The sequence below is a fragment of the Maylandia zebra genome, linkage group LG2 (assembly GCF_041146795.1).
Source record: "Maylandia zebra isolate NMK-2024a linkage group LG2, Mzebra_GT3a, whole genome shotgun sequence".
Classification (NCBI taxonomy): Eukaryota; Metazoa; Chordata; class Actinopteri; order Cichliformes; family Cichlidae; genus Maylandia; species Maylandia zebra.
Window position 1 is genome coordinate 10,341,722 of NC_135168.1, and position 25,062 is coordinate 10,366,783.

The following is a 25,062-nucleotide window of genomic DNA, read 5'->3' on the forward strand; positions in this document are numbered from 1 at the left end:
AGGTGCTGGCTGTTCTCTCACTCTGCTGTTTAGCTGTAAAGGACGCCTCCCTGCCTTTGTCTCATTCATGACCTTTAATAGTCTCTTCTAACATGCAGAGATCTGTATGATCTGTTTCATAGAGTCTAACCAGCCTGTACAGGTAACAACAACAGTCACTGCATCACTGACACACAAACGTCATCTCTGTCAATAACAACATTCATACATGGAATAAAAACACATCAGTGGATCATTGCTGGAGCTGATGTTTGTGCTCCTGGTGCAAAGGCTCTCAGTTTCCTCCTTGAAATAAGTGTTTACATTGTTGTTATATTGTTGGCCCACCATTGATCATGTGACTCATCACATGATCAATGGTGAGCATCTCTTTTCCTCTCAGGTTTAAATATCTGGGACTCTCCACCGTTTGGTTTTATAGCTGAAGAAGCTTCTCAGATGAAACGTCTTCCAGAAACTTAAAGACGTCTCTTTTCTCTCCAAGCTCCTTAGATCACATGACCTGGATGACTGAACCTACAGACACATTGACCTGGTTTCTAGGTAGAGCTGGGCGATAGAACGATAACGATATGTATCGCGATATAACTTTTTCTCGATAGAAAAATTAAACTATTGCGATAGACCTCGCCGCTCTTGTCCTCTTAAAAAAAAAAAAAAAAAAAAGGTCAGCCAATCCAAACTAAGTAGCCGCACGTGTGTTTGTTTGGGAAGCAGCCAGCGCGTAATGGAGGAAATGAGTGTGCCGACTAGAAAAATCAACCGAGCGTGACCGAAGAGAAAACAGATGATGGTTCCAACGCCGGAGAGATTGTCGAACAGAAGAGCCACAGAAGCTCCGTAGTGTGAAGGTATTTCGGCTATTTCAAGTCTGACAAAAAACAGAGTAGCGTGCACTGTAAATTGTGCCGAAAGCAAGTCTGGAAATACAATGAACTGGTGCATGCGTCACACTGTGCGCCACGTTATTGTTTCGGTGAAATGAATTTCTACAATACTGTTACTGTTAATTCTACTCTCTGCAGTGTTTAAATGCTTACATATACACACAGTTACTGTCCCTCCACACATACGACTCGGTTCTGCTTCTATGCCGCAGCTTTGTTTACTTTTTCCCACCGAGGCTTCTAGACTTCTGATTGGCCAACATTTCTGCACGGTTAGGAATCTAGCTCCACCTGCTGCTTTGGCATGTTCATAGCAGCGTTTTCCTTCATTTCTGCCTTTATGTGTGGACGGGATTATTTTTTAAAACGAAAACGGAAAATCTCCGTTTTCAAAAATACCCGTGTACGTGTGGACGTAGCCTCAGTCTCTGACTGGAAGCGCTAATTCGTCATTCGGCTTTTGTCAGACTAAAGTAACTGTTAAAACTGTTTGAAAAGCTCAGCTATACAACAAGGAGAGATTGAGAATTTCCTTTTAGTTCTCAGTTTATTTGATATTGACAAAAGTTAGTCAGTTTTGTCTGTTCTTCTGTAAAACAAACTAAGATTTATTTTTAGAATTAATATTTTGTTTCTAAGTGGAATTGACAGTTTAGTCTGTTTCGTTTGTTCTATTTTGAAACTTAAACGCTTTAGCGGCTGCCTTTTGTGTAGTTTGCAATATTTGCCTTTATTTATCTGAAAAAGTCTCATGTTCCTTAAGTACATCTACCCTGTTGAACTTATTATGGGAAATAAATATTTAAATAAAAACAAGCTGCTGATTATTTCACATTTTACTTGTGAGCAACGGCACATTTAAATCTTACAAATATAGTTATTTGGCTGATATCGTGATAGATATCGTTATCGCCTGAAATGAAAAAAACATATCGTGATATGAAAAAATCTCATATCGCCCAGCTCTACTTTAAAGGTGATCGTTTAGGACTTCAGCAATAATACAGACAGCAATGTAGTTAGCAGTAAAACAGCTTTATTGGGAATTAACTTAAAAAACAAACAAACATCTGTCTCCTATTTTCTGTCACACAGGAAAGAAGCATCAATATCTGATGAGAAGACTTATTTATTTCTTTTTGGGGGTTTTTTCAACAGGAGAAGAATATCTAACAAGTTGATTTGTTCACATCTTAATTTTTAAGTGACATGTGCATTTTGAGTTTATACACTCTTTATATAAGGCGACAGTTTCCTTTTGCAGTATTTTTGTGTGGAGTGTTTTTCTATTTCTTAACAAAAAGGGAACAAAGGTGTTTAAGTTCACCTAGGATGATTTGTCTTAACTTTCACATGGTCTTACTGAGGTGATGTGAATTGAAACATGCATTTTTTTTTGGCGGTGAGGGAGGGATGTGCTGGAAAAGTTTGAAAAGGGACCTTGAAAGTGCTTAAGAAGTGCTTGAATTTGACCCTGAAAAAGGCATATGAACCCTGATCATTATCATTAGCCTGTGTAAGTCCTGAGTGTCCTCCAGTTCAGTGTCTTGGTCAGTCCCACATGTGTCGTTTCTGTTCAGCTGGTCTTCCAGTCAGTCATCCATCTCAGACTCTGTCATTCTGTCATAAACACCAGCCTTCACCACCTGTGAGGCCTGCGTTTGGGTCCTCTCTTCTCCACATCCACACTGCGATGCTGTGACATATACAGTACATAAAATCAAAATTCACGTTTTATGCAACTGAAGTGTTTCATTATGTAGGCTACAGAACATAATTCAGTTATAGACGATATATGAAACATGTATACTTACTGCATTTGAATCATTTAAACCATATGTGATATAAACACCTGCACGTGTGTTTGAAAAAACAAACGCTTTGATTTTGACACCCCAAGAAAATCTTCCTAGATCTGCACGTGTTCAGAGTAAGAGCCGAATAAACAGCAGCAGAAGCTGATTGATGAACAGCTGAATGACATATCAGCTGTAGCTGCAGCATCTGCACAGAGTTTGATTGGCTAACGCTGATTTGTTTGTTTTTTTTAAACAGGACAGCAGAGAGAGAGAGGAGGAGATGAAGAGTGCAGCAGAGACAGTGAAGAAGAGGTGAGCATCTGACAGAGCAGAGCCAGTTTAAAGGAGCCTCACAAGCTCACACATGACAGCTTCATCAACATGGAGCTCTGAGTGTTTATTAAAGGCTCATTGGACGCTCTGACACAGCTGACTGCAGCCTTTAGCTGTGAGCACACAGTGTCTCACATTTACATTCACTTCCCTGTCAAACTCAATAACTTTAAACAGCTGCTGTTATCAGGTGAAGATAGCAAAGCTTTCAGGGCTGAGCCCCAGTGTTTCAGGATAATGGCCCCAGAGACCACAGTCACATATGTGGGGAAGGATTTTAAGTTTAAAACTTCCTGTAAGCACTAACAGCAGAGACGCACAAAGTCGCAGACAGGGAACAAAGTATTTTAGGTTTGTATTGTCAGATTATTTAATCATTATACTGAACAAATATGTGAAAAAGTAAAAACCTCTATTATGACGAGGTTATCACTACATTCACATGTCGTCGATGTGTTCTTTCACACAGATCAGTTTCAGTGTGTGTGGCCCGTACACTAAACCATGACACAAATTCATATGATGTGACACCCAGACTGTGTTCACTGTTTCTTTTGGTAAAATCATCTTCTCGTGTTTTTATAGAAAGATGATGGAAGAACCTAAAGAACAGCCAGCCAAAGCAGCTCCATCAGCAGGTAGGAGATCAGTGCTTTGTATGATGAGACGTATGGATGTATAGACTTCAGGCAGATTCTTTTTTGTAACTGTGACAAGTACATAAAATTCACGAGTTGTAACCTGTCCTAATCTTTGCCTTAATCTTTCTGTGGGACATTAATATAACATGAGAACTTCCAGTCTAAGGAGTTTGGCAGAGAAACAACTGGACTTTTTTGTACTTTGAACCCACATATGAGGTTAAAACGATGCCACCTTAAAATGAAACTGAAGAAATATTGAAACTGAAACAAATGTATTGAAAGTGAAATGATAGTGAAAAAACATAAATATAGAAATTTAAAGAAAAACTCACTGTTCATGTGGTTTTCACACTTACATCGTTTTTTTCCACGTACAGTTATTTTTTCAGCTTCAATTAGTTGGCACTGCTTCGGCATCTGAGGGTGCGCTTGAGGGGCGGGGCTTCAGAGCCACATATATGAGCCACATATGTTTGCGCACATTATATTGCTGACCAGTGACTGTAGAAATCATGGACGACCTAATATCTGCAGCAGCCGCAGTCATGAAGAAACTTGCGTATCTCTGAACGGCACATAGAGCGGGGACGCTGAGAGGAGGTCCAGCGTTTACCGACTGTTTCAAACTGACAGACTCAGGTGTTCTTCAGTGTCTGCCTGACAGAAGGACCTGAGAGCCGCCACAATATTTTTGGTAAGTGAAAGGTGTTTGTAAGCTAATCTGTAGCTAACATCCTTAGCTAGCTAGCTAAGATGGGCACTCGGCTGTCGGGAAAACTTGTTTTGTAAAGTTTGTTTAGCTAACCCGTGCAGCTGAACGAAATGAGCAGAAACGCACCGGGCTGCTCAGTCAGTAACTAACCACAGTTACTGTACTTTTATTATGAGTATTACACTGTAAGAGCAACAGGCTGCACTCTGCTGCAGCTCCTGTGCAGAGCTGATTATTCAATATGTGCAAACAGCAGCATGTTTTCACTCTTTTGCCACATCTGTAAGGATATTAACACATATTTTAAAAAAGGCTTGCACTTCAGTAACCCCTCATTAATCATTAATTACAGATTAAATAGCAAAGCCTAATATTTATGTACTCAAACCAAATACTTCTGCTTGGCAGCTTAAGTTAAAATGTGTGTTTCATTTTTCCTCGGATTACATTTTTAGCACTGACTCTGTGTATTGTTTTTACTAAGTTTGTTTCAAATATTCAGGTTAAATAAAACAGTCTGAATCATTCTTATTGATGTAAGTTCACAAAGTTACATGTGCAGTACAGCTTACATCCTTTGAGAGGGAAAAAAGCATTCATATTTGTTATGATACCTCTGTATGTTGGTGACCACGGTGCAGCAGCAGACTGAACCAGGACTGAAACCTGCTCCGTCTGCTCATGTATGCAGATTCACATTCACAAAGCACCAACAACTCAAAGGTTAACATTATATTGGAAAATCTGTTGGTATATACGGCTTTAAGAAATAAACAGCTCGTATGTGAGCAGAGCTGAAGAACTAAAGAAATGTAAGAGAAGAACTTCAGATCCTGGGTGTGTGAGGACAGAAGGATCAGCTCTATTTCAGATTTGAGATAAACTTTATATTTCAGTTTGTGATGGTTCAGTTCTCTTTGTGATTACAGGAGCTGATTCAGACCTCAGCACCACCCAGTGACAGCAGACAGATCATCCAACATGTTCACATGTTAACTGCAGAATGAACTGATGCAAACAGTACAAAGGTTAAAGCACCACATGTGCTGTAGTGAAAGCTGCAGCTGTTTTATTGATAAAAACAAAGTCAAAAGGATTAATCACCCCTGTATCATATGAATGTTGGGTTTTTCTCTGTATCTGTTATTGTACGATCTACTGTACAATATAAAGCACCTTCAGGTGACTGTTGTTGTGATTTGGCGCTATATGAATAAAATTGAATTAAATTGAAATGTAACTGTGTCACTATATATCAGCATTAACAGGACCTCAGCTTGGTGTTTCACAAAGCTGCTGATCTCAGACCTGCACAGCTTCCGTTTTAAACACTGAATGTACTCAGCTGCATGAAGAGCACGTTTGAGTTTCTCTGACACAATTAAATAAAAACTGATGAAGGTCAAAGGTCGTCACTTGTATGTCGAACTACAGACTTGTCATCTGGAATTCTTTCACAGGTTTTTTTTTTTGCCAATAGTGTGTTATTTACCATAAAGTGATTCAGAGTCATTTATACCAGAGTAACCAGAGAGGATGATATATTTTTAAATATATAACTATCCACAGGACTGAATATAATATCTCTAAGTAAAAGTCCAGAGACTCTGAGGATTATCCAAGTACTTATAACATTACACAAAGCAAAGCTCAAAAAGCTGCTGGCCCTGATGCATTACAGGGCATGCTTGCCCCCCACACTGGATCCTCACCAATTTGTCTATCAAATCAATGGAGTACAGAGGATGCTGTATCCACAGCTCTTCACTGTGTACTCTCACACCTGGACAACAAGAGTACTCATGCAAAAATACTGTTAGTTGACTTCAGCTCAGCATTCAGTACAGTTCTTCCCTCCAAGCTGATCACCAAACGTGTGGATCTTGGACTCAACAACTCCATCTGTACCTGGATCATGGCTCATGGACTTTCTGACCAACAGACCTCAGCATGTTAGGTCAGGCCATAACAGCTCTACCACTGTCACACTCACACTGGCACTCCACAGGGCTGTGTGCTGAGCCCGTTCCTCTATGACTGCAGACCTTAGTATGCATCCAACTCCATCCTTGGACGGGTCTCCAGCTTCAAGTTCTTGGGGATCCACATCTCTGAGAATCTGTCCTGGTCAACTAACACCTCCAGCCTGGTCAAGAAGGCCCATCAGGGCCTCTTTTTCTTTAGGATACTGAAGAAGAATCAACTTCCACCGCTGTGTGATAGAGAGCATCCTGACCAACTGTGTCACAGTCTGGTGTGGGAACTGCTCTGCTGCTGACCGCAAGGCACTGCAGCGCCCAACACATCACAGGGATTCCACTTCCTGGCATTGAGGATGTCCGCAAGAAGAGATGTCTACGCCGAGTATGCATCATTCTCGGACTCCTCTCATACTGCCAATAAACTCTTCCAGCTCCTCCTCCCCTCCAGGAGGCGCTACAGGAGCCTTCAGACTAAAACCAGCAGGTTTAGGAACAGCTTCTTCCCCACAGCTGTCACCCTACTGAACTCAGTCCCCGCTGAGCCTTTCCATCCACACTCACCTAACCCTTCTACACTCCTCCTCCCAGTGACCATGATCCTTTCATTATCAACATTCACCACGTTGGTTACTGCTGTAGTTTTAGGACACTGACATGGTGTAGTCTCTGTTATAGTGTGTACACTGTTATAGTCTGTTCAGAGAGCTACGCTTCCACTACTGTAGATATTTTCATAGCACTCTGTAGATCTGTTTACCTCACAGTGCTTCATCTTTATATATGTATATTTGTTCATAGTATACCTGTATACTTGCCCGTCTGTATAGCAATACAGATCATCTGTGTATCGGTTACAATATTATTTTTCAGTTTCAATATTTTCTTCAGTTTCATTTTAAGCTGGCATAATTTTAACCCCACACATCCTAAAATTCAGTATTTGTTGATGAGATGATGAAGTGTTAATTCAACAAAGTTAGAATATTTTTCACATGATGTCGACTGAGAACCATGTTTATGTCTCTTTCTTGTTTCTGTAGAGGAGGAGCTTGCCAGGGTGCGGTCAGCCTTTGTCTGGAGGGTAACAACAGAAATCCTCACACAGCTGCTTGAGGCCCTCGTATGTGACACTGTCTTAAATGAGTTGGAGAAAGAATCGATACTGGAGAAGAACCTAGCCAGAGCAGATAAGGCACGCAGCTTCATCGACACAGTGAGGAAAAAAGGAGACAAAGCATGCAAGATAACAATCAAACATCTTCAGATCAAAGATCCTTCTCTTTTCTCTCAGCTACGTTTATACTCTGATCCATCTGCTCAACAAGGTGAGGTCATGTATCATATACCATGAATAAAAATGGTCACCTTGCAGTTTGTTGAGATGTGAAAGTGAAACCTCAGAATTCACTGTAAGAAAAAGGAGAGGGCAAGAACGTCATTCTACGACGAATGTTTGGATTTGTTACATGCCTGCAAATGTATTTTCTAAACTACATGGACATCATAAACCTGTGAAACTACTTAGATCTAATGTGAGCTGTATTTAATTAAACACAAGTGTTCTTTACTTTTAAAAACCATGCAAACTGATTGCCTTAAAGAAGAAAAGCATGAGTCATTTGACTTAAATGCCACATTTTTATATAATCAAGTTCAAGTTCAAATTTTATTCATCACCTGCAGTGTCAGGTTGCCCTGGAGTGGAATGAACCCGCCCCCCGACCATACACACACAACACAGACATCACATGGGGATACAAGTCAGAGAACGTTGCATTATAGAAAAAACACTGAAATCTACACTACAATGGGAAAGTACAAGGGGAAAAAAGAGACCTCTGCTCATGCTGGGCTATAGAGGACAGCATGAGAACAGGAAACAAAAAAACTCCTCTGCACAGAAAGCACATAAATGTCCACAGTACAACATTATAGAGCACGTGACCAACAACAAGGTTGGTTAGGGGATAAGGAGTAATCCCAGGCAACACAGCAGCCATCCTGCCACTGCGCCGACTCTCCAGCGTGGGCCCAGACCCGCCTCGTGTTCCCAGGAGGCAACAAGCATCGAAGGCATTGGAAGGGGAGGGGGGATGTGTGAGTGCTTATCAGTGTAAATGTATGTGTGTGCGTGTCCATAGTTCAGCTGAGACAGTGTCCTCCGCCCTATCAGGCTAAGTAAACAGTCTACCAGCCAACCCAGGTGGCCTTGCATGGAATGGGAAGGAACAGACTCAACACAGTCGTTATCAGGGTGTTTTTGTTCAGCTCAGGCCTTGAGCCCACAGCTGGCGCCGAAGGGGTAGCCGCATTATATGATTTGTGATTTTTCTTTTACAAACAACTCATGAGAATTTCAAGCTGTTTTTAACACTCCGACACCGACACTGGTCTCTCAATCTCCCGCTGGATAGCTGCGAGCCTCTCAATTATGTTATTTACCTTCAATTCTGTGGTCTTTTCAGGCTTTTGCTCACAGAGCAGATTCTGAGACTTCACGACCGCAGCCAACTGATCCGCGATGTAATCCAGCTTCCGCCCCAAGGTGTTGTTCCGAGTGGATTCTTCCTTGATGTAATCCAATATACACTCAGAGGTGTTATTCTGAGCCTTCACTGCAGCCGTTAGCGCCTCCAAGCTCTTAACCATGCTGCATTCACTGAGCCCTTTCTGAGAAGCCGCACCTCGTCCCATCCTTTCAATCCCAGCGGGCAGCCTTGTGGGGGTTTGAACAGCCGGTTCCGCTTTCTTAATTCTCCGATAAACCAGGGCCAAGCCAGCTCCGATCAGCAAGAACCCTGTTATCATGGTTCCGAATAGGTACATATCTTCAGCGTCCTCGATCGACAGTCCCGCCAGGCACACGATCCTCCATGTCTGCCACTCGTCCATCGTGTATCCGGCAGGGAAAGTCCCTCCAGGGCACTCGGGCTCTCCCGAGCCCAGACAACTCGTTGAGAAAAGGGTGTCAATAGCATTCAGAGACCAGTTGATCAAATCCATAATTCTCTTTTAGGTTTTTAGACACAGACTGTGAGAGAGTGTTGCAGGGAAGTGAAATACACATGAGACAAGACAAAGACACAAGAGGCTAAGCAGGGAAGATAAGGGGAAGGAGAAGAGGAGAAAAGTGCGACTGCCTTCGCCAAGAGCCAAACGAGAAGGAACATGTTTAGTGTGGCCAGAAAGGATTTACATTATCTTTCGCCATTGTAATTTACGACAAGAATTAAATGTGAATTACTGAATCTCTCTCAGATGCTTATTTAAATAACATAGCAGTGTTGTTATTTTTGGTGACAAAGTTTGGAGAAGAGGCACAGAAAGCAGAAACCTGTTTAGCCTGCACATGTTGGCATCAGGTACATATGAAAAGCTGCAAAGCAATACAGATGTGTAGGTTCAAAACATTTAATGTGGCTGTTTTCAGGAATTACATTTAGGAATTCCTGTAGCCCCTTTTTTCTGGTTTTCTGGTAGAATAAGTATATTAAAAACTAAAACGTATGATAGGCTCAACAAAGGACAAAGTACGTCACATAGCTCCTTCAGACCAGATTTGTATTTTTCCTTCTTTTTTCCTTTTTTTGATTCAGATGCTCTTCAGAAGTGTCAGCCTAAACTTAAGTCTAAGCTGAAGAAGAAGTTCCAGCGTGTGTTTGAGGGCATCGCTAAAGCAGGAAACCCAACCCTTCTGAATCAGATCTACACAGAGCTCTACATCACAGAGGGAGGGACTGCAGAGGTCAATGATGAACATGAGGTCAGACAGATTGAAACAGCATCCAGGAAACCAGACGGACCAGAAACAACCATCAGACAAGAAGACATCTTTAAAGACACACCTGGAAGAGATGAACCAATCAGATCAGTGCTGACAAAGGGAGTGGCTGGCATTGGGAAAACAGTCTTAACACAGAAATACAGCCTGGACTGGGCTGAAGACAAAGCCAACCAGGACATCCAGTTCATATTTCCATTCACTTTCAGAGAGCTGAATGTGCTGAAAGAGGAAAAGTTCAGCTTGGTGGGACTTGTTCATCACTTCTTTACTGAAACCAAAGAAGCAGGAATCTGCAGCTTTGAAGACTTCCAGGTTGTGTTCATCTTTGATGGTCTGGATGAGTGTCGCCTTCCTCTGGACTTCCACAAAACTGTGACTGATGTTACGATGCCCACCACAGTTGATGTACTTCTCACAAGCCTGATCAGGGGGAATCTTCTTCCCTCTGCTCACGTCTGGATAACCACACGACCTGCAGCAGCAGACCAGATCCCCCCTGAGTATGTTCACAGGGTGACAGAGGTCAGGGGGTTCACTGACCCACAGAAGGAGGAGTACTTTAGGAACCGATTCAGAGAGAAGGAGCAGGCCAGCAGGATCATCTCCCACATCAAGACATCTCGAAGCCTCCACATCATGTGCCACATCCCAGTCTTCTGCTGGATCACTACTACAGTTCTGGAGCGTGTCCTGAAAACCAGAGAGGGAGGACAACTGCCCAAGACCCTGACTGAGATGTACATCCACTTCCTGGTGGTTCAGGCCAAAGTGAAGAAGGTCAAGTATGATGGAGGACCTGCAACAGATCCACACTGGAGCCCAGAGAGCAAGAAGATGATTGAGTCTCTGGGAAAACTGGCTTTTGATCAGCTGCAGAAAGGAAACCTGATCTTCTATGAATCAGACCTGACAGAGTGTGGCATCGATATCAGAGCAGCCTCAGTGTACTCAGGAGTGTTCACACAGATCTTTAAAGAGGAAAGTGGACTGTACCAGGACAAGGTGTTCTGCTTCATCCATCTGAGTGTTCAGGAGTTTCTGGCTGCTCTTCATGTCCATCTGACCTTCATCAACTCTGGACTCAATCTGCTGGAAGAACAACAGACAACCTCCAAGAAGTCTGAAACAAGAGAATCTGCAGAGAAACACTTCTACCAGAATGCTGTGGACAAGGCCTTGCAGAGTCCAAATGGACACCTGGACTTGTTCCTCCGCTTCCTCCTGGGTCTTTCCCTGCAGACCAATCAGACTCTCCTACGAGGTCTGCTGACACAGACAGGAAGTTGCTCACAAACCAATCAGGAAACAGTCGAGTATATCAAGAAGAAGCTCAGTAAGAATCTGTCTGCAGAGAAAAGCATCAATCTGTTCCACTGTCTAAATGAACTGAATGATCGTTCTCTAGTGGAGGAGATCCAACAGTCCCTGAGATCAGGAAGTCTCTCCACAGATAAACTGTCTTCTGCTCAGTGGTCAGCTCTGGTCTTCATCTTACTGTCATCAGAAGAAGATCTGGATGTGTTTGACCTGAAGAAATACTCTGCTTCAGAGGAGGCTCTTCGGAGGCTGCTGCCAGTGGTCAAAGCCTCCAACAAAGCTCTGTGAGTAAACTCATCGCTTCATTCTTAAAATCATGGGAAATAAATCAGAGGTGCTCAGTTCAACGAACACTGCCTTTTAAGAAAAATTAAAAATAGCACTTAGTCAAATATGATACTTTAAATATTTCTCTCCAGCAGGACATGTCAGCATTTCTGAAATATTTTTGTCTTCAACTCGAATCAAAGCACAATCCAGATCCAGCCTATAAGAACATGAGCTCTGATCCTTCAGCCCCTCTGACAGGTTTATTATCCTCAAGTTGTTCACTTGTCTCCAACAACCAGGAGTCTAGCTCTGTTTTTTAAAGCAAATACTTGAGCTACCAGACTGCACCTACATCGTTTTCAGATGTTCTTATTTTAAGGTCTGGTTTGTGTCTCATCTTTATTGCAATCCCCCATGTCTCTCTGTTTTTCAAATATAAATCTGTTACCTCGGTGTGGCCAGAATAACATGGTGAACCCAAAATACAGACAAAGGTGAAGGAACTGAATATTACTAGACGTGAAGGCTTTATTTACACACAGGAACTTGACACTTGGAATTTTTTAACATGAACTGTGAACTATGGCGGAAGTCAAGCACTTGAAGCTGTGAGCATGAAGTGGGCTCTGTGGTAGGTTTCCGGAAATGGGTCTTGGTTGATGGTAATCTGAGTCACTGTGACAGAGGTAGAGCAGCATCAGAAAGATCACTGGTGGAGGTTACAGTAAGTGAACGAGGTTATCTTCAATGTCTTATTTGGGGTTTCTGTAGCTCAGGAGGTAAAGCTGGTCTGATCTGACCTACTGATCAGAAGGTTGGTGGTTCGATCCCTGGCTCCTCCAGTCTGCATGTCAAGTATCCTTGGGCAAGATACTAACCCCAACTTGCTCTCCGATGCATCCATCAGAGTATGAATGTGCGTGAATGTACTTAGAAAGCACTAAGTTCAGATAAAGTGTTTGTGAGAATGGGTGTGATTGGGTGGATGTGGCATGTTGTATAGAGCGCTTTGAGTACTCCGGGAGAGTAGAAAAATGCTATATAAGAATCAGTCCATTTACCATTTACTTGTCAGCAGTCGGAAAGCAACTTGGGGAAGGCAGGTGGTGAGGTCTGGGTGAGTACTTGTTAGCTTTGAATCCAGGCAAAGTGGTCCAGTAAGTCTAAGAGACGAAAGGCATTAATGTGGCTGTGAGTGAATCAAGAAGACCAGCATCCAGGAAAACGTGACTGAACTGCAAGGGTGAGTAGATGATCCGAGGATTAGGAGGTTAGCAGAGTTATTGGGAGTGCTGATGTTATATTCAGCCTAGTAGATTACTGTCAGGTGTGGACAATGGACAGGCTGACCAGGCTTCACCCAAAGGCAGAAACCAGAGTCTAGTGGGAAACCACCGCCGCTCACACAGACCATGACAGCAGCATGACCCCCCCCCCCAAAGCATTCTCTTTCACTTGGCATCATTTACCTCTCCCTTCTCCAATTTCTGATGTGTCCACCTTTGCAATGATAACTGTGATCAGGGTGAACCAAAAAGGTGCCGTGGTGAACAGATACTTAAGTTTGGTGAATGCAGTTTCAGCTTTGGGGGACCAGATGCATGCTGAGACTTGAGTGGTGCAGCTACCTGACTATAGTTTAAAATGAACAGTCTATAAAAATTTGCTATTCCCAAAACCCATTGGAGATGCTTCTTGAATCTACAATGGGTACAAGGGGTAGGCCACTCTGTTAAAGCTTTCACATTTGCCAGATCCGTCTTCACCTGCCCCCGTGCCAAAATGTAACTGAAAAAAGTTATTGATGAGGAATGGAATTCACACTTTTTTGCTTTGACATAAGGTTTATTCTCCAGCAAACGTTGGAAAAATAGCATGGACATGAGACTGATGTTCCTCGCAGGTTTTGGGAAAAATGAGGATATCATCCAGATACACCAATACGAACCTGTCAAGGAATTCCCGGAGGACATTGTTAACTAATCTTGAAACATTGCGGGAGCATTAGTTAACCCAGGCGGCATGACCAAATACTCGTAGTCCCCCAATGGCATGTTTAAAACGGTCTTCCACTTGTCTCCCTGATTGATCTGGAAAAAGTGGTAAGCGTTGCGGATGTGGGGTTTTGTAAACCCAGTGGCACTGTGAAATGGCCTGAAAGCAGAGCTAATGAGGTAATAGGTACTTATTCTTGATGGTAATATCACTGAGGCCCCTGAAGTAAATGCATGGCCAGAGAGAGCCATCCTTTTTCCCCACAAAAAAGAAGTTCCAACTTGAGATGACAATCGTTGGATTATGCCTGCACCGAGGGATTCCTTAATGTACTTTTCCATAGCCGCACACTCAGGTCTAAGCAGGTTATACAGCCAGCTAGAAGGCCGGGTGGAGCCAGAGAGTAGTTCTATGGTGCTGTCCTGTGGTTTGTGAGGTGGCAGTGAAAGCGCTTTACTTTTGCTAAATACTTCCTGAAGATCATGACATTTGGTGGGCACAGAGGAGAGATCTAAAACAGTCTCAGTGTTGGTTGATGGTTCCACAGGTTCCGGTGGACGGGCAGAAACAAGGCAATTTGAATGACAGAACAGACTCTAACTGATTACCCTCTGACCTGACCAGTCTAAGTGGGGGTTATGTAATTCTAGCCAAGGAAACCCGAGTATGAGTGGTTTGTGAGGTGCATGAAAAGCAAAAAAGGTAAGTGTTTTCTTGTGATTGCCAGGGGTGACAGGCTCTGTGCGCTGAGTTATGTGAGGGGACACTCGGTTATTTAATGACTTAGTGGGAATGGGCGGATTAAGGGGGCATAGAGGGATGTTTAACTGTCTCGCTAACTCAGACTCCATGAGGTTCTAATTGAACAAGAGCCTGAAAGGTCTGGTTAACTAGAACAGAGAGTTGGAGTTGCAATCTGGGTTTTTTTGTTTGTGTGAGTATCCTCCACCCTTATCCCTGAACTTTCCAGTGGGCAGACCCTGGTGTGGAATCGAAAACAGACAGGTTCATCACGAGAAGCAAGCTGATCTTTCATGGTTTGATTTAATGACTGAAAAACATACAGCGGACGGTGGTTAGCACTGTTGCCGCATAGCAAGAAGATCCTGAGCAAAAGTCTTTACAAACTCAACCAGGAAATCATCATGCGAGCAAAAAGAAAGAGGATGAGCAGATAGGTAAGCAAGAGAAACCCGCCAGTGTCCCAGGTTTCCAGAGAAGGTTCAGGTTCTAGGTACCTGAAATGGGATGTAATTCAATTCAATTTTATTTATATAGCGCCAAATCACAACAGTCACCTCAATGCGCTTTATATTGTACAGTAGACTGTACAGTAATAGATACAGAGAAAAACTCAACAATCATATGACCCCCTATGAGCAAGCACTTTCGCGACAGTGGGAAGGAAAAACTCCCTTTTAACAGGAAGAAATTTTTGGTGTCAAAGTCAAAGCACAGATCCACCCAGTCTCTGTATTTCAGCTTATTTCCTTTATACACACATTTAACAGGAACAGTTTCAGACAGCTAGTGTTTACCTGACATTACCTGCGTACCTCACAGTTTGCAGGTAATGGGCATAATAATTACTGAACAGAGACATCCTGCTGTGAACTTTGTTGCTGTGGATCTAAAATGTAAAAATACATCTGAGAAGATTTCTAATCATGATTTTATGAGCCCCCAAAGTTTGATTCTGTTCATCTGGACGTAGCGCTCTCAGCGGGAGAAACATTTTGTCACTCATCAAGATGACTTCTTCAGGCTCAGCTGACTGCAGCTTTCCCCAATCTTATAAAGAGTACATCTGCATAATGACTCAAACCTAATGGTCAAGGAACTGACCTCCCAGCCTTATTGTTCCTTCAGTGGGCTGGTTTCAGTCATTATGCAAATGTACTTTTTATAGGGTTGGAAACCAGAAGTCAGCTGAGACTGACGAAGTCACCTGGATGAGTGACGAAATGTTTCTCCCACTGAAAGCGCTACGTCCAGATGAACAGAATCAACTTTTGGGATTTACTAACCTGGATGATTGAGCATGGATCAAGACGGGTTTTTATGAGGTATACAGTTTCTTATAATTTCTAAACCAGAAGGTTGAGGAGATGGAGCTCATGATAACTGGCTACTGCCTTTCAGCGTGCTTTATGAAATCATCCAATCAAAATAAAGTTAGGGAGAGCGGGGCTTTAAAGGGGAATGAGCCAAAGCAGCTTTTAGACAGAAAATGAAATGAGAGTCCAGGATGTGATACATTATTTATAACTACATTTACAGTAATCACACATATTAGAATTAATAAAGTGACCAGCAGTACTGCAGTAAGTGTAATACTGCAGTACTCACAGGCCTGTGCCAGCAGACACTGAACTACTGTCACTAAATCAACCTGGTCTTCACTGGTTTCCATTTACATACATTGGAATAATTGTGTTTAATTTGAAATATTTTTCTTCTGTTACACTTAAATTCTTGAACATTTTTTTATTTAATTGTGCATTGTAGTGTACTCATTTGTACACATTTGATTACTTAGATTCAACATATAAAGAGATTTTATTTGATAATAAATATTATTGTTTTGTTGTTCTTGTTATTTTTTTCAGGCTGAGCAGCTGTAACCTGTCAGAGGAAGACTGTACAGATTTGTTGTCAGTGGTCAGCTCCCAGTCCTGTAGTCTGAGAGAGCTGGACTTGAGTACCGACAGCCTGAAGGCTTCAGCAGTAAAGCTTCTGTCTGCTGCAGTGGAGAGTCCACACGCCAAACTGAATGTTCTGAGGTCTGACCGATTTGTATTCTTTTTTCTTTTGTTTGTTTGTTTTGTTTTGTTTTTAACTGAGAAAATAAATCCAGCAATTTAAACAGTAGAGGTAAACTTGATCAATTTACTGTTGTTTCGTACCACATCTGCTCAGCATAAAACAACAAGGATTCTTAAAATATAAGATTAGTTATTGCACCCTGATTACACTTTAACATCAGTCTTTGTTCATGTTTTCATTTTCAGACTCAACGTCTGTGAACTTCTAGCGGAAAACTGTGAAGCTGTGTCCTCAATGCTCAGCTCTCAGTCCTCTACTCTGACAGAGCTGGACCTGAGTATCAAAAATGTGCAGGATTCAGGAGTGAAGATTCTGTCTGCTGGACTACAAAGTTTAAAGTGTAAACTAAATACTCTGAGGTCAGATCAATTGACATTTTGTTTTTTTTAATGAACCAATTAAACATTTTATTCAAGGCTTCCGGTTCCGGCGCTCGTGGGGATGGACACCTAGTACGAGAGCTCTCGACTGAAACTTATTAAAACTGCCCCAAGTAAATTAATACACTATCTAAGTGCACATAAAGAGGAAAAGGGGGTTTAAATGATGTCCAGAAAGAACAAAATAGCTAAGAAGTTAACGTTTGAAAACGTGGAAGATGGCAATGTGCAGCTAACAGAAGGGGCTAACGTTAGCCCCTATAGGGCTAGCCGAGGCCACTCTCCCACTCCTAGCCGCGAGGATTCTGGGACAGAAGATGAGGTTGACCCAGCAAGTTTGACGCTGATACTGAAAGAACTGAGAGGCGTTGGGAAAGAGGTGAAAGAATTTCGAAAAGACACGAAAGCGCAACTGGTGGAAATAAGGGGTGAGTTGGATAAAGCCAATGCGTGGCTTAATGATGTGGAAACCAGGGTTGCAGAACACAAAGATAAGCTCCAGAACACAGACGAGATTTTGTCTGAGATACTAACAATGCAATTCAATGTTATTTATATAGCGCCAAATCACAACAAAAGTCACCTCAAGGCACTTCATAAATACAGAGAAAAACCCAACAATCACATGACCCCCTATGAACAAGCACTTTGGCGACAGTGGGAAGGAAAAACTCCCTTTTAACAGAAAGAAACCTCTGGCAGAACCAGGCTCAGGGAGGGGCGGGGCCATTTGCTGTGATTGGTTGGAGTGAGAGAAGGAAGACAGGATAAAGACATGCTGTGGAAGAGAGACAGAGGTTAATAACACATATGATTCAATGCAGAGAGGTCTGTTAACACATAGTGAGTGAGAAAGGTGACTGGAAAGGAAAAACTCAATGCATCATGGGAATCCCCGGCAGCCTACATCTATTGCAGCATAACTAAGGGAGGATTCAGGGTCACCTGGCCCAGCCCTAACTATATGCTTTAGCAAAAAGGAAAGTTTGAAGCTGATCTTCAAAGTAGAGAGGGCGTCTGTCTCCTGAACTCAAACTGGGAGCTGCTTCCACACCCAGTCCAACATAGCCAGGCTTTCTTTGCTGCTTTGACAAAACCTCAAATCCCAGTCAGAGATGATGAGCATCATCACAGTGATGATCATTTCTCTATTAACCCAGGCTTTCTGCTTCAGGATCTGTGCACGCTCAGAAAACAAGGAGACCTTTAAACATAATTTCACTAAATGGATGGATTGAGCTCAGCCTACAGATGAACTGGTGCCAGAGATCATAAAGAACATCAAACAGTCAAATTCAACACTTTTAATGGAAATATGAGATTAATCTTAAAAGTAGAGATAGTGTCTGTCTCCTGAATCCAAACTGGAAGCTGGTTCCACAGAAGAGGGGCCTGAAAACTGAAGGCTCTGCCTCCCATTCTACTTTCAAATACTCTAGGAACAACAAGTAGGCCTGCAGTGTGAGAGCGAAGTGCTCTAATGGGGTGATATGGTACTACAAGGTCATTAAGATAAGATTGGGCCTGATTATTTAAGATCTTGTATGTGAGGAGCAGGATTTTGAATTCAATTCTGGATTTAACAGGAAGCCAATGAAGGGAAGCCAATACAGGAGAAATCTGCTCTCTCTTTCTAGTCCCTGTCAGGACTCTTGCTGCAGCATTTTGGATTAACTGAAGGCTTTTCAGGGAGTTTTTTGGACATCCTGATAATAACGAATTACAATAGTCCAGCCTGGAAGTAATAAATGCATGAACTAGTTTTTCAGCGTCACTCTGAGACAGGATATTTCTAACTTTAGAGATGTTGCGCAAATGGAAGAAAGCATGCAGGAAAAGTTTCAAACAAAACTAACATCACTGGAGGCTTACTCGAGGAGGGAGTCGCTCAGACTGTACAGGGTGCCGGAGGGAGAAGAATCGGGAGCTCCATCTATGGCCCACTTTGTGGAGAAGCTACTCCGGGAGAATCTCGCCATCCCACCATCAACACCGTTACAAATTCAGAGAGCACACAGAGTGTTATCATTACTCCCTCCGGACGGCTCCCAACCCAGATCGATCCTGGTAAAATTCCTGTGCTTCACGGTTAAAGAAGAAGTGCTGAGGCTCGCTTGGCAAAAGAAAGGTTTTATGTGGAATTCCAGCAAGATCAACCTCGACCACGATTACCCCCCTGAGATCATGGCTATGAGGAAGGAGTATGCAGAGGCACGAAAGGTCCTAAAAGAGAAGAATGTACGGTTTAGGACCCTCTACTCAGCGCGCCTTAAGGTTTTTTTCAAAGAAGGAGTGAAAACCTACAACACGGTGGAGGAGGCAACGGCTGACCTGGCGAGTCGGGGCCTGCCGGTAAAGGTGATTACACCACCGGCAACCCCCAGAGAAAAACTACAAAGATGCCCGCTGTGGCGGGGAGTTGGTGGTCGGCGTCCGCGTCAGATCCGAGGAGCTGCGGGATATAGAGAGAAGCTGCAAGTATACAGACGTGAAGAGAACGAATTTAATGTTATGTATTAGCTATGGACAACATGGTGAAATATGGTTACTGTCGAGCTAAAATGGGTGGGGCTTCTCGTGCTGTGAGTGACGTCGCAGTGGAAAGCCCCCTAACTCAGGGAGTAATAAGGGGTTTCCCTTCAAGTTGTGAGGGTGTCAGTGGAAGTGCTCCACTGTCAGAAGCCAGCTTAGGAGCTTTCAAGCTCCAGTTATGTTCAAATGTTTTCAGTTCATTCCTAACTTTTTTCACTTGTTACTGTTTTAAGAGGGGGTTGCCTGCTGCTATTGAGTTTATGCGCTGTGGTAACTTAATATATCTTTATGGGAAGTGAGTCAGTGAAAGTAATCTCTTTTAATGTTAACGGGGTTCTGAACGTGATTAAGATGAATAAGATACTGTCCAAACTAAGGAAGGAGAAGGCCCAGATTGCATTACTTCAGGAGACACACATGAACCAAGTAGATCACTTGAGATTGAAAAGAAAGGGTTTTAAATATGTATTCTCCTCTTCCGTTAAGTCCAAACACAAGAGGGGTGTGGCTACACTTATCTCTGGTACTCTTAACTATGAACATATCTAAGAACTCTGTGACGAGGAAGGCAGATTGGTTAGAATAACAGAATGGATAGAGGGGTCTGAAATCACAATTTTAAATGTTTATGCTCCCCCCGGGAGCGATTGGCTATTCTATAGGAATATGTTTGATTTATTGGTGGATTCTCAGGGGATAGTTGTCTGTGGAGGGGATTTTAACTTTAGACTTGACCCTAAACTAGACGACTCCTCCCCAACCAACCAGGTAACAGCACTTACTAGAAAAGTCAATTCCTATATGGTAGAGATGGGGATAATAGATGTATGGAGGGACCGCTACGCATCTACCAGAAATTTCACTCATTACTCTGGTTCCTTTAAAGTGTATGCAAGGCTGGACTACTTTTTTATGTTTAAAGTTGATAGGTTTAGGGTCAAAGACTGTGACATATTAACAAGAGATCTATCTGACCACAGTCCTATCTCTCTATCTTTGCAGGTGGCTAGGAAAAAATGTACCACACTGTGGAAATTGTTATCGCACCTTAATGATCCTGCCATAGTTTCCAAATTAAAGGTAGACATTAAAGAATTTCTAGATGTTAATGACACAGGAGAGGTATCTCCAGCTATTCTTTGGGATACGCTCAAAGCGGTAATGAGAGGTACATTAATTTCTATCGCCTCCCACTTAAAGAGAATCAAAGGGCAAAAATTAGCAGAACTACAGGCAAATTTAAAGTTGAAAGAATAGGAAGACATAAACACCGCAAATCCTACTCTGAAGCAGGATATCAGGAAAATACAGGATGAAATTAATGATATTTACACCCAGGAGGCCCAAAATAACTTAATTTTTTTGAGGCAAAAATACTATGAGACAGGAGGGAAATCTGCAAAATATCTGGCAAATAAATTACGCAAACAACTAGAGGAAAGTACGATATACCAAATCAAGGACCCCAAGACTAATATTCTGGAATCAAAATTAGAAGACATTCAGAAATGTTTTGAGACCTTCTTTAGGGAGCTGTACTCACAGCCCAATGCTACGGAGGAGAATTGTACTGATGCCTTTCTTAGCTCTCTAGAATTACCTTCACTCCCGTCTCTCAAAAATGAGCTTCTAACACATCCCATTTTAGTGGAAGAAATTAATGCAGCTCTTTCCAGATTAAAACCAGGTAAGGTAGTTGGGCCGGACGGGTTCAGTTCTCAGTGGTATCGCACCCTGAGGGCAGATCTAGTCCCCACATTGCTGAAGTCATTTAACTACATCCTACAGGAGGGAGAAATCCCACCCTCCTGGAGGGAGGCAACTATTTCAATTATCCCAAAAGAGGGGAAAGATAAATGAGAATGTGGAAACTATCGACCAATCAGTGTCCTTAACTTGGATGACAAACTATTTACTTCTATTCTTGCTCGTAGACTGGAGAAGTTTTTACCTGACCTCATCGATTTAGATCAGACTGGTTTCATTCACTATAGACAAACAACTGACAACATTAGGAGAATATTACACATCTCTGCTCAAATACAAAAGAACAAAACTCAATCAATGATAGGAAGCTTGGACACTGAGAAAGCCTTCGACTCCATCAGATGGGTATTTCTGTATAAGGTTCTGGGGAAGTTTGGCTTTCACGACAAGTTTATTAGAGTAATCCAAGGTCTGTTTGCTCGACCCTCAGCCCGTATTAAGGTGAATGGTGATCTCTCCAAGCCCTTTGCTCTGGAACGTGGCTGTAGGCAGGGTTGTGCAATCTCGCCACTTCTCTGATTTATTCATAGAAACATTTGGCCAAACGATTAGACAAAATCATAACATTAGGGGTGTTGCATTGTCAGGAGTTGAACATAAAGTGGTAATGTTCGCGGATGATGTACTGGTCTGCCTGGAGGAGCCAGAGAGGTCTTTTAGTGAGTTGATGTCTACTTTAAGTGATTTGGGGAAGTTATCTGGTTATAAGGTCAATATTTCAAAAACACAGGTGATGACTTTAAATTATACAGCTTCTGTAGCTTTACGTAGGGATAACGAGAAAAATAAGTACCTGGGAATATATTTGACTGCGGACCTCTCGGGGCTCTTTCAGGCAAACTACGAGCCAATATCTGCAAGTATAAAAGCTGATCTGCACAGATGGAATCTGGTCCCCTTCATGAGTCTCAGCTCCCAGGTAACTTTTAAAGCATGGATATCCTGTGGCCTTACAACATTCCTCTCTCTTACTCATAGAAATATTGTGCTCAGATTTGAGACCTTACAGGACAACCTGACAAAATACAACTTTCATAGATACTTACAGCTGAGATCATATATTGATCATGAATGCCAACTTCAATGATGCTGAGTCGCATTTTTTCCTCATCCTGAAAAATGCCACAACCATGACCCCTACTAAATCTATTTCTAAACTATACAAAGCCCTCTCTAGTGCCAGCAAGGATAATACTTTATACACTAAGGATAAATGGGAAAGGGAATCAGGGATTGCTATTTCTGTGGGGGAGTGGGAAAATGTTTTGTACTGCCAGTGGTCCATGTACAGTTCTATGAGCTGGAAGGAACATGGCTGGAAGAATATTATTAGGTACTTCAAGACTCCATATCAGGAGAGGTACAAAGGGGCTTATATGCAATGCTGGAGACAATGCAGCTCGACTGTTGCTAACCATTTTCATGTCTTTTGGGACTGTCCCAAGTTAAAAAACATTCAGGTCTCCTTAAGTGCAGTCTTTAACGTTCAAATACCTTTAGATTTTAAGGTTTTATACATGGGTTTTGTCCCCTTTCTGGAATGTAGGAGTGAGATTAAGTTGGTGCAATTACTCTTGGTGGCAAGTAAAAAAACAATTACTAGAAGATGGTTAAGCCCAGCCCAGCCTACCCTAGACGACTGGTTTGGGATCATTTTAGAGATATTTAGGATGGAAAAACTTACATATCTGTTAAGAAATCAAAAAGCCAAAATCTACCAAAGTTGGAACAATTGGATCCAATTCATTACCCCCACGAGGGCTGACTTCACTTGATCTCACTATTACTTGGTTGTTTTTTGTTTGATTTTTTTTACATTTACTTCTATTACTATTGCTTGTTTATTTACTTATTTGTTCACAATGATTGCAGCATGGGCACCCCTCCCAGTTTGTGTTTATAGTTCCATGTAATGTGTTCTATATATCTCCTTCGGGAGAGCATGCGAGCAACTGTCCTAGTAATAGCTAGTGGAGGTTAATATGCACCCGCTGATCACTTTGTTTACTGATCACTTGTCCAATCCAAATAAAGATATAATTAAAAAAAAACATTTTATTCAAGTTCATCCATATGATGTTGTATCTTAGTATGTTAAGGTTTCATCAAAAATAAAAAGATGGCATGTAATATAATAACAAACTTTACATAAGTATTATAGATTATCTTTTGTTTTTCAGACTGGGTGGCTGTAACCTGTCAGAGAGAAGCTGTGAAGCTCTGTGCTCAGTCCTCAGCTCCCAGTCCTCCAGTCTGAGAGAGCTGGACCTGAGTAACTCTGACCTGCAGGATTCAGGAGTGAAGCTTCTGTCTGCTGGACTAAAGAGTTCACAGTGTGCAGTGGAAACTCTCAGGTCAGGATTCAAACGTTAACACATATGATCATTTAAAATATGAATTATATTATTGATTGACTTATCTATAGAGCTTTTAGCTAAACTTATATTTATATTTGAGTGGATTATTAGACTGAATTACTGTGTAAAATTTGTCACAGTCATACGATTTTGTTTATTTTTTATTTTTAATTCATGTACTGGCCATTTTACATAAATTTGGCTAATCTTCTACAATATATACATTTGATTTCGTTAGGAACAAAATGTTCAAATTACATATTTTGCTGGATATTGGGTATTAATGAAATTATTATGTCTTTAATGACACCACATTTCCATTTGTTGGAGGTTACTGGTGGTATTGTTTCAGTGTCTGAGTTTTCCTTGCAAAGAAACATCTGGAATTTAACAATACATGTTTTAAAGCTGTTTTCTCCAAAGGGATTTGTATTAGTGATGGTAAATTTGATTCTTTTTACCGAATCGAGTTTAAATGAGTCACTCACCAAAATGAATCGGGTTTTTTAAGTCATTTGAGTCTCTGAGTCAGTTGCCCAGAGAGTGCCAAAAATGTACTTTTTCTCTCAAACTTAATTTGTTTTTATTTTCATGTAAATCCTACTGCTACGATGAGTGACTGAAAAATAAAAACAACTATTTTATAGAGCAAAAAAGAATAAGATTTCTAAATTGGACATTTATTTTTGTTTATGTTATTAGTATTTCCTCTTTATCATCTTTGCACAAAAACAAAGTGTAGACTGAATGTTATATTGCATCAGTCAGACTATCAGGCTTCATCTCAGATGAAGGAGTGACTCTTCCGTGGTAACAAACTGTGAGTTTCAGCAGCTGAGAGGCAGGAGGGAAGGGTGAGTGAGTGGTCTTGATGCATTCTCAGTCTAGACTAGACTAGAAAGAGGGGCGCTGCTCTTGTGGCGACCAGCAGGTTGTCTCTCTCTGTCAGTGTCAGTGTTTTAACTTATTTTATTTCATTCTTTTATTCCTTTATATATATTTTTTTGCCTGAGGAAATTCTATAGCATCGGCTTGTGTTTTGTGGAACTTCTTTTAACGAAGATGGGTTTTTTATTTCGCATGATTTTATTGGCAATCCTGACGGTTGTTTGGAGTCATTCCTTTACCATCAATAATCCTGGCTAATGTGCAGTCTCTGAGGAGTAAATTGGATGAACTGCATTTGAATGTCGCACACTTGCGTGGCTACAGGGATACATGTCTAATGGCATTCACAGAGACTTGGCTCAAGGACTCTGACCCTGATTGTTCTCTGGAACTAAATGGCTTCGGGTTTCCCATACGTTTGGATCGAGACCCCGGAGCTACCCAGAAATCTCAAGGAGGAGTGTGTTTGTATATAAATCAGAAATGGTGTAAAAATGTGACCGTTCGTAGACAAGTGTGTCTGCCTGACATTGAGCTCCTCTCTGTGTCTTTGAGGCCGTTTTATCTGCCGAGGGAATTCCCACAGATC

General features: G+C 41.9%; 2 protein-coding genes across 2 annotated transcripts in view; both read left to right on the plus strand.

Moving 5' to 3' along the window:
* The window catches only part of LOC143420772 (protein NLRC3-like), a 161,689-nt gene extending 149,943 nt beyond the window's left edge, over nt 1–11,746 (plus strand). The window contains exons 3-6 of the mRNA XM_076888975.1: nt 2,943–2,998; nt 3,605–3,657; nt 7,398–7,682; nt 9,954–11,746. Coding sequence (XP_076745090.1) covers nt 2,943–2,998; nt 3,605–3,657; nt 7,398–7,682; nt 9,954–11,746 — 2,187 coding nt within the window. The remainder of the gene's footprint in view (nt 1–2,942; nt 2,999–3,604; nt 3,658–7,397; nt 7,683–9,953) is intronic.
* Nucleotides 3,651–23,601, plus strand: LOC143412313 (uncharacterized). The gene is made up of 5 exons (XM_076876428.1): nt 3,651–4,357; nt 15,633–15,789; nt 16,333–16,506; nt 16,735–16,908; nt 23,409–23,601. Exons 2-5 carry the CDS (start codon nt 15,719–15,721, stop codon nt 23,599–23,601), a joined length of 612 nt encoding a protein of 203 aa, XP_076732543.1. The 5' UTR covers nt 3,651–4,357; nt 15,633–15,718.
* Nucleotides 23,602–25,062: the final 1,461 nt, after the last annotated feature.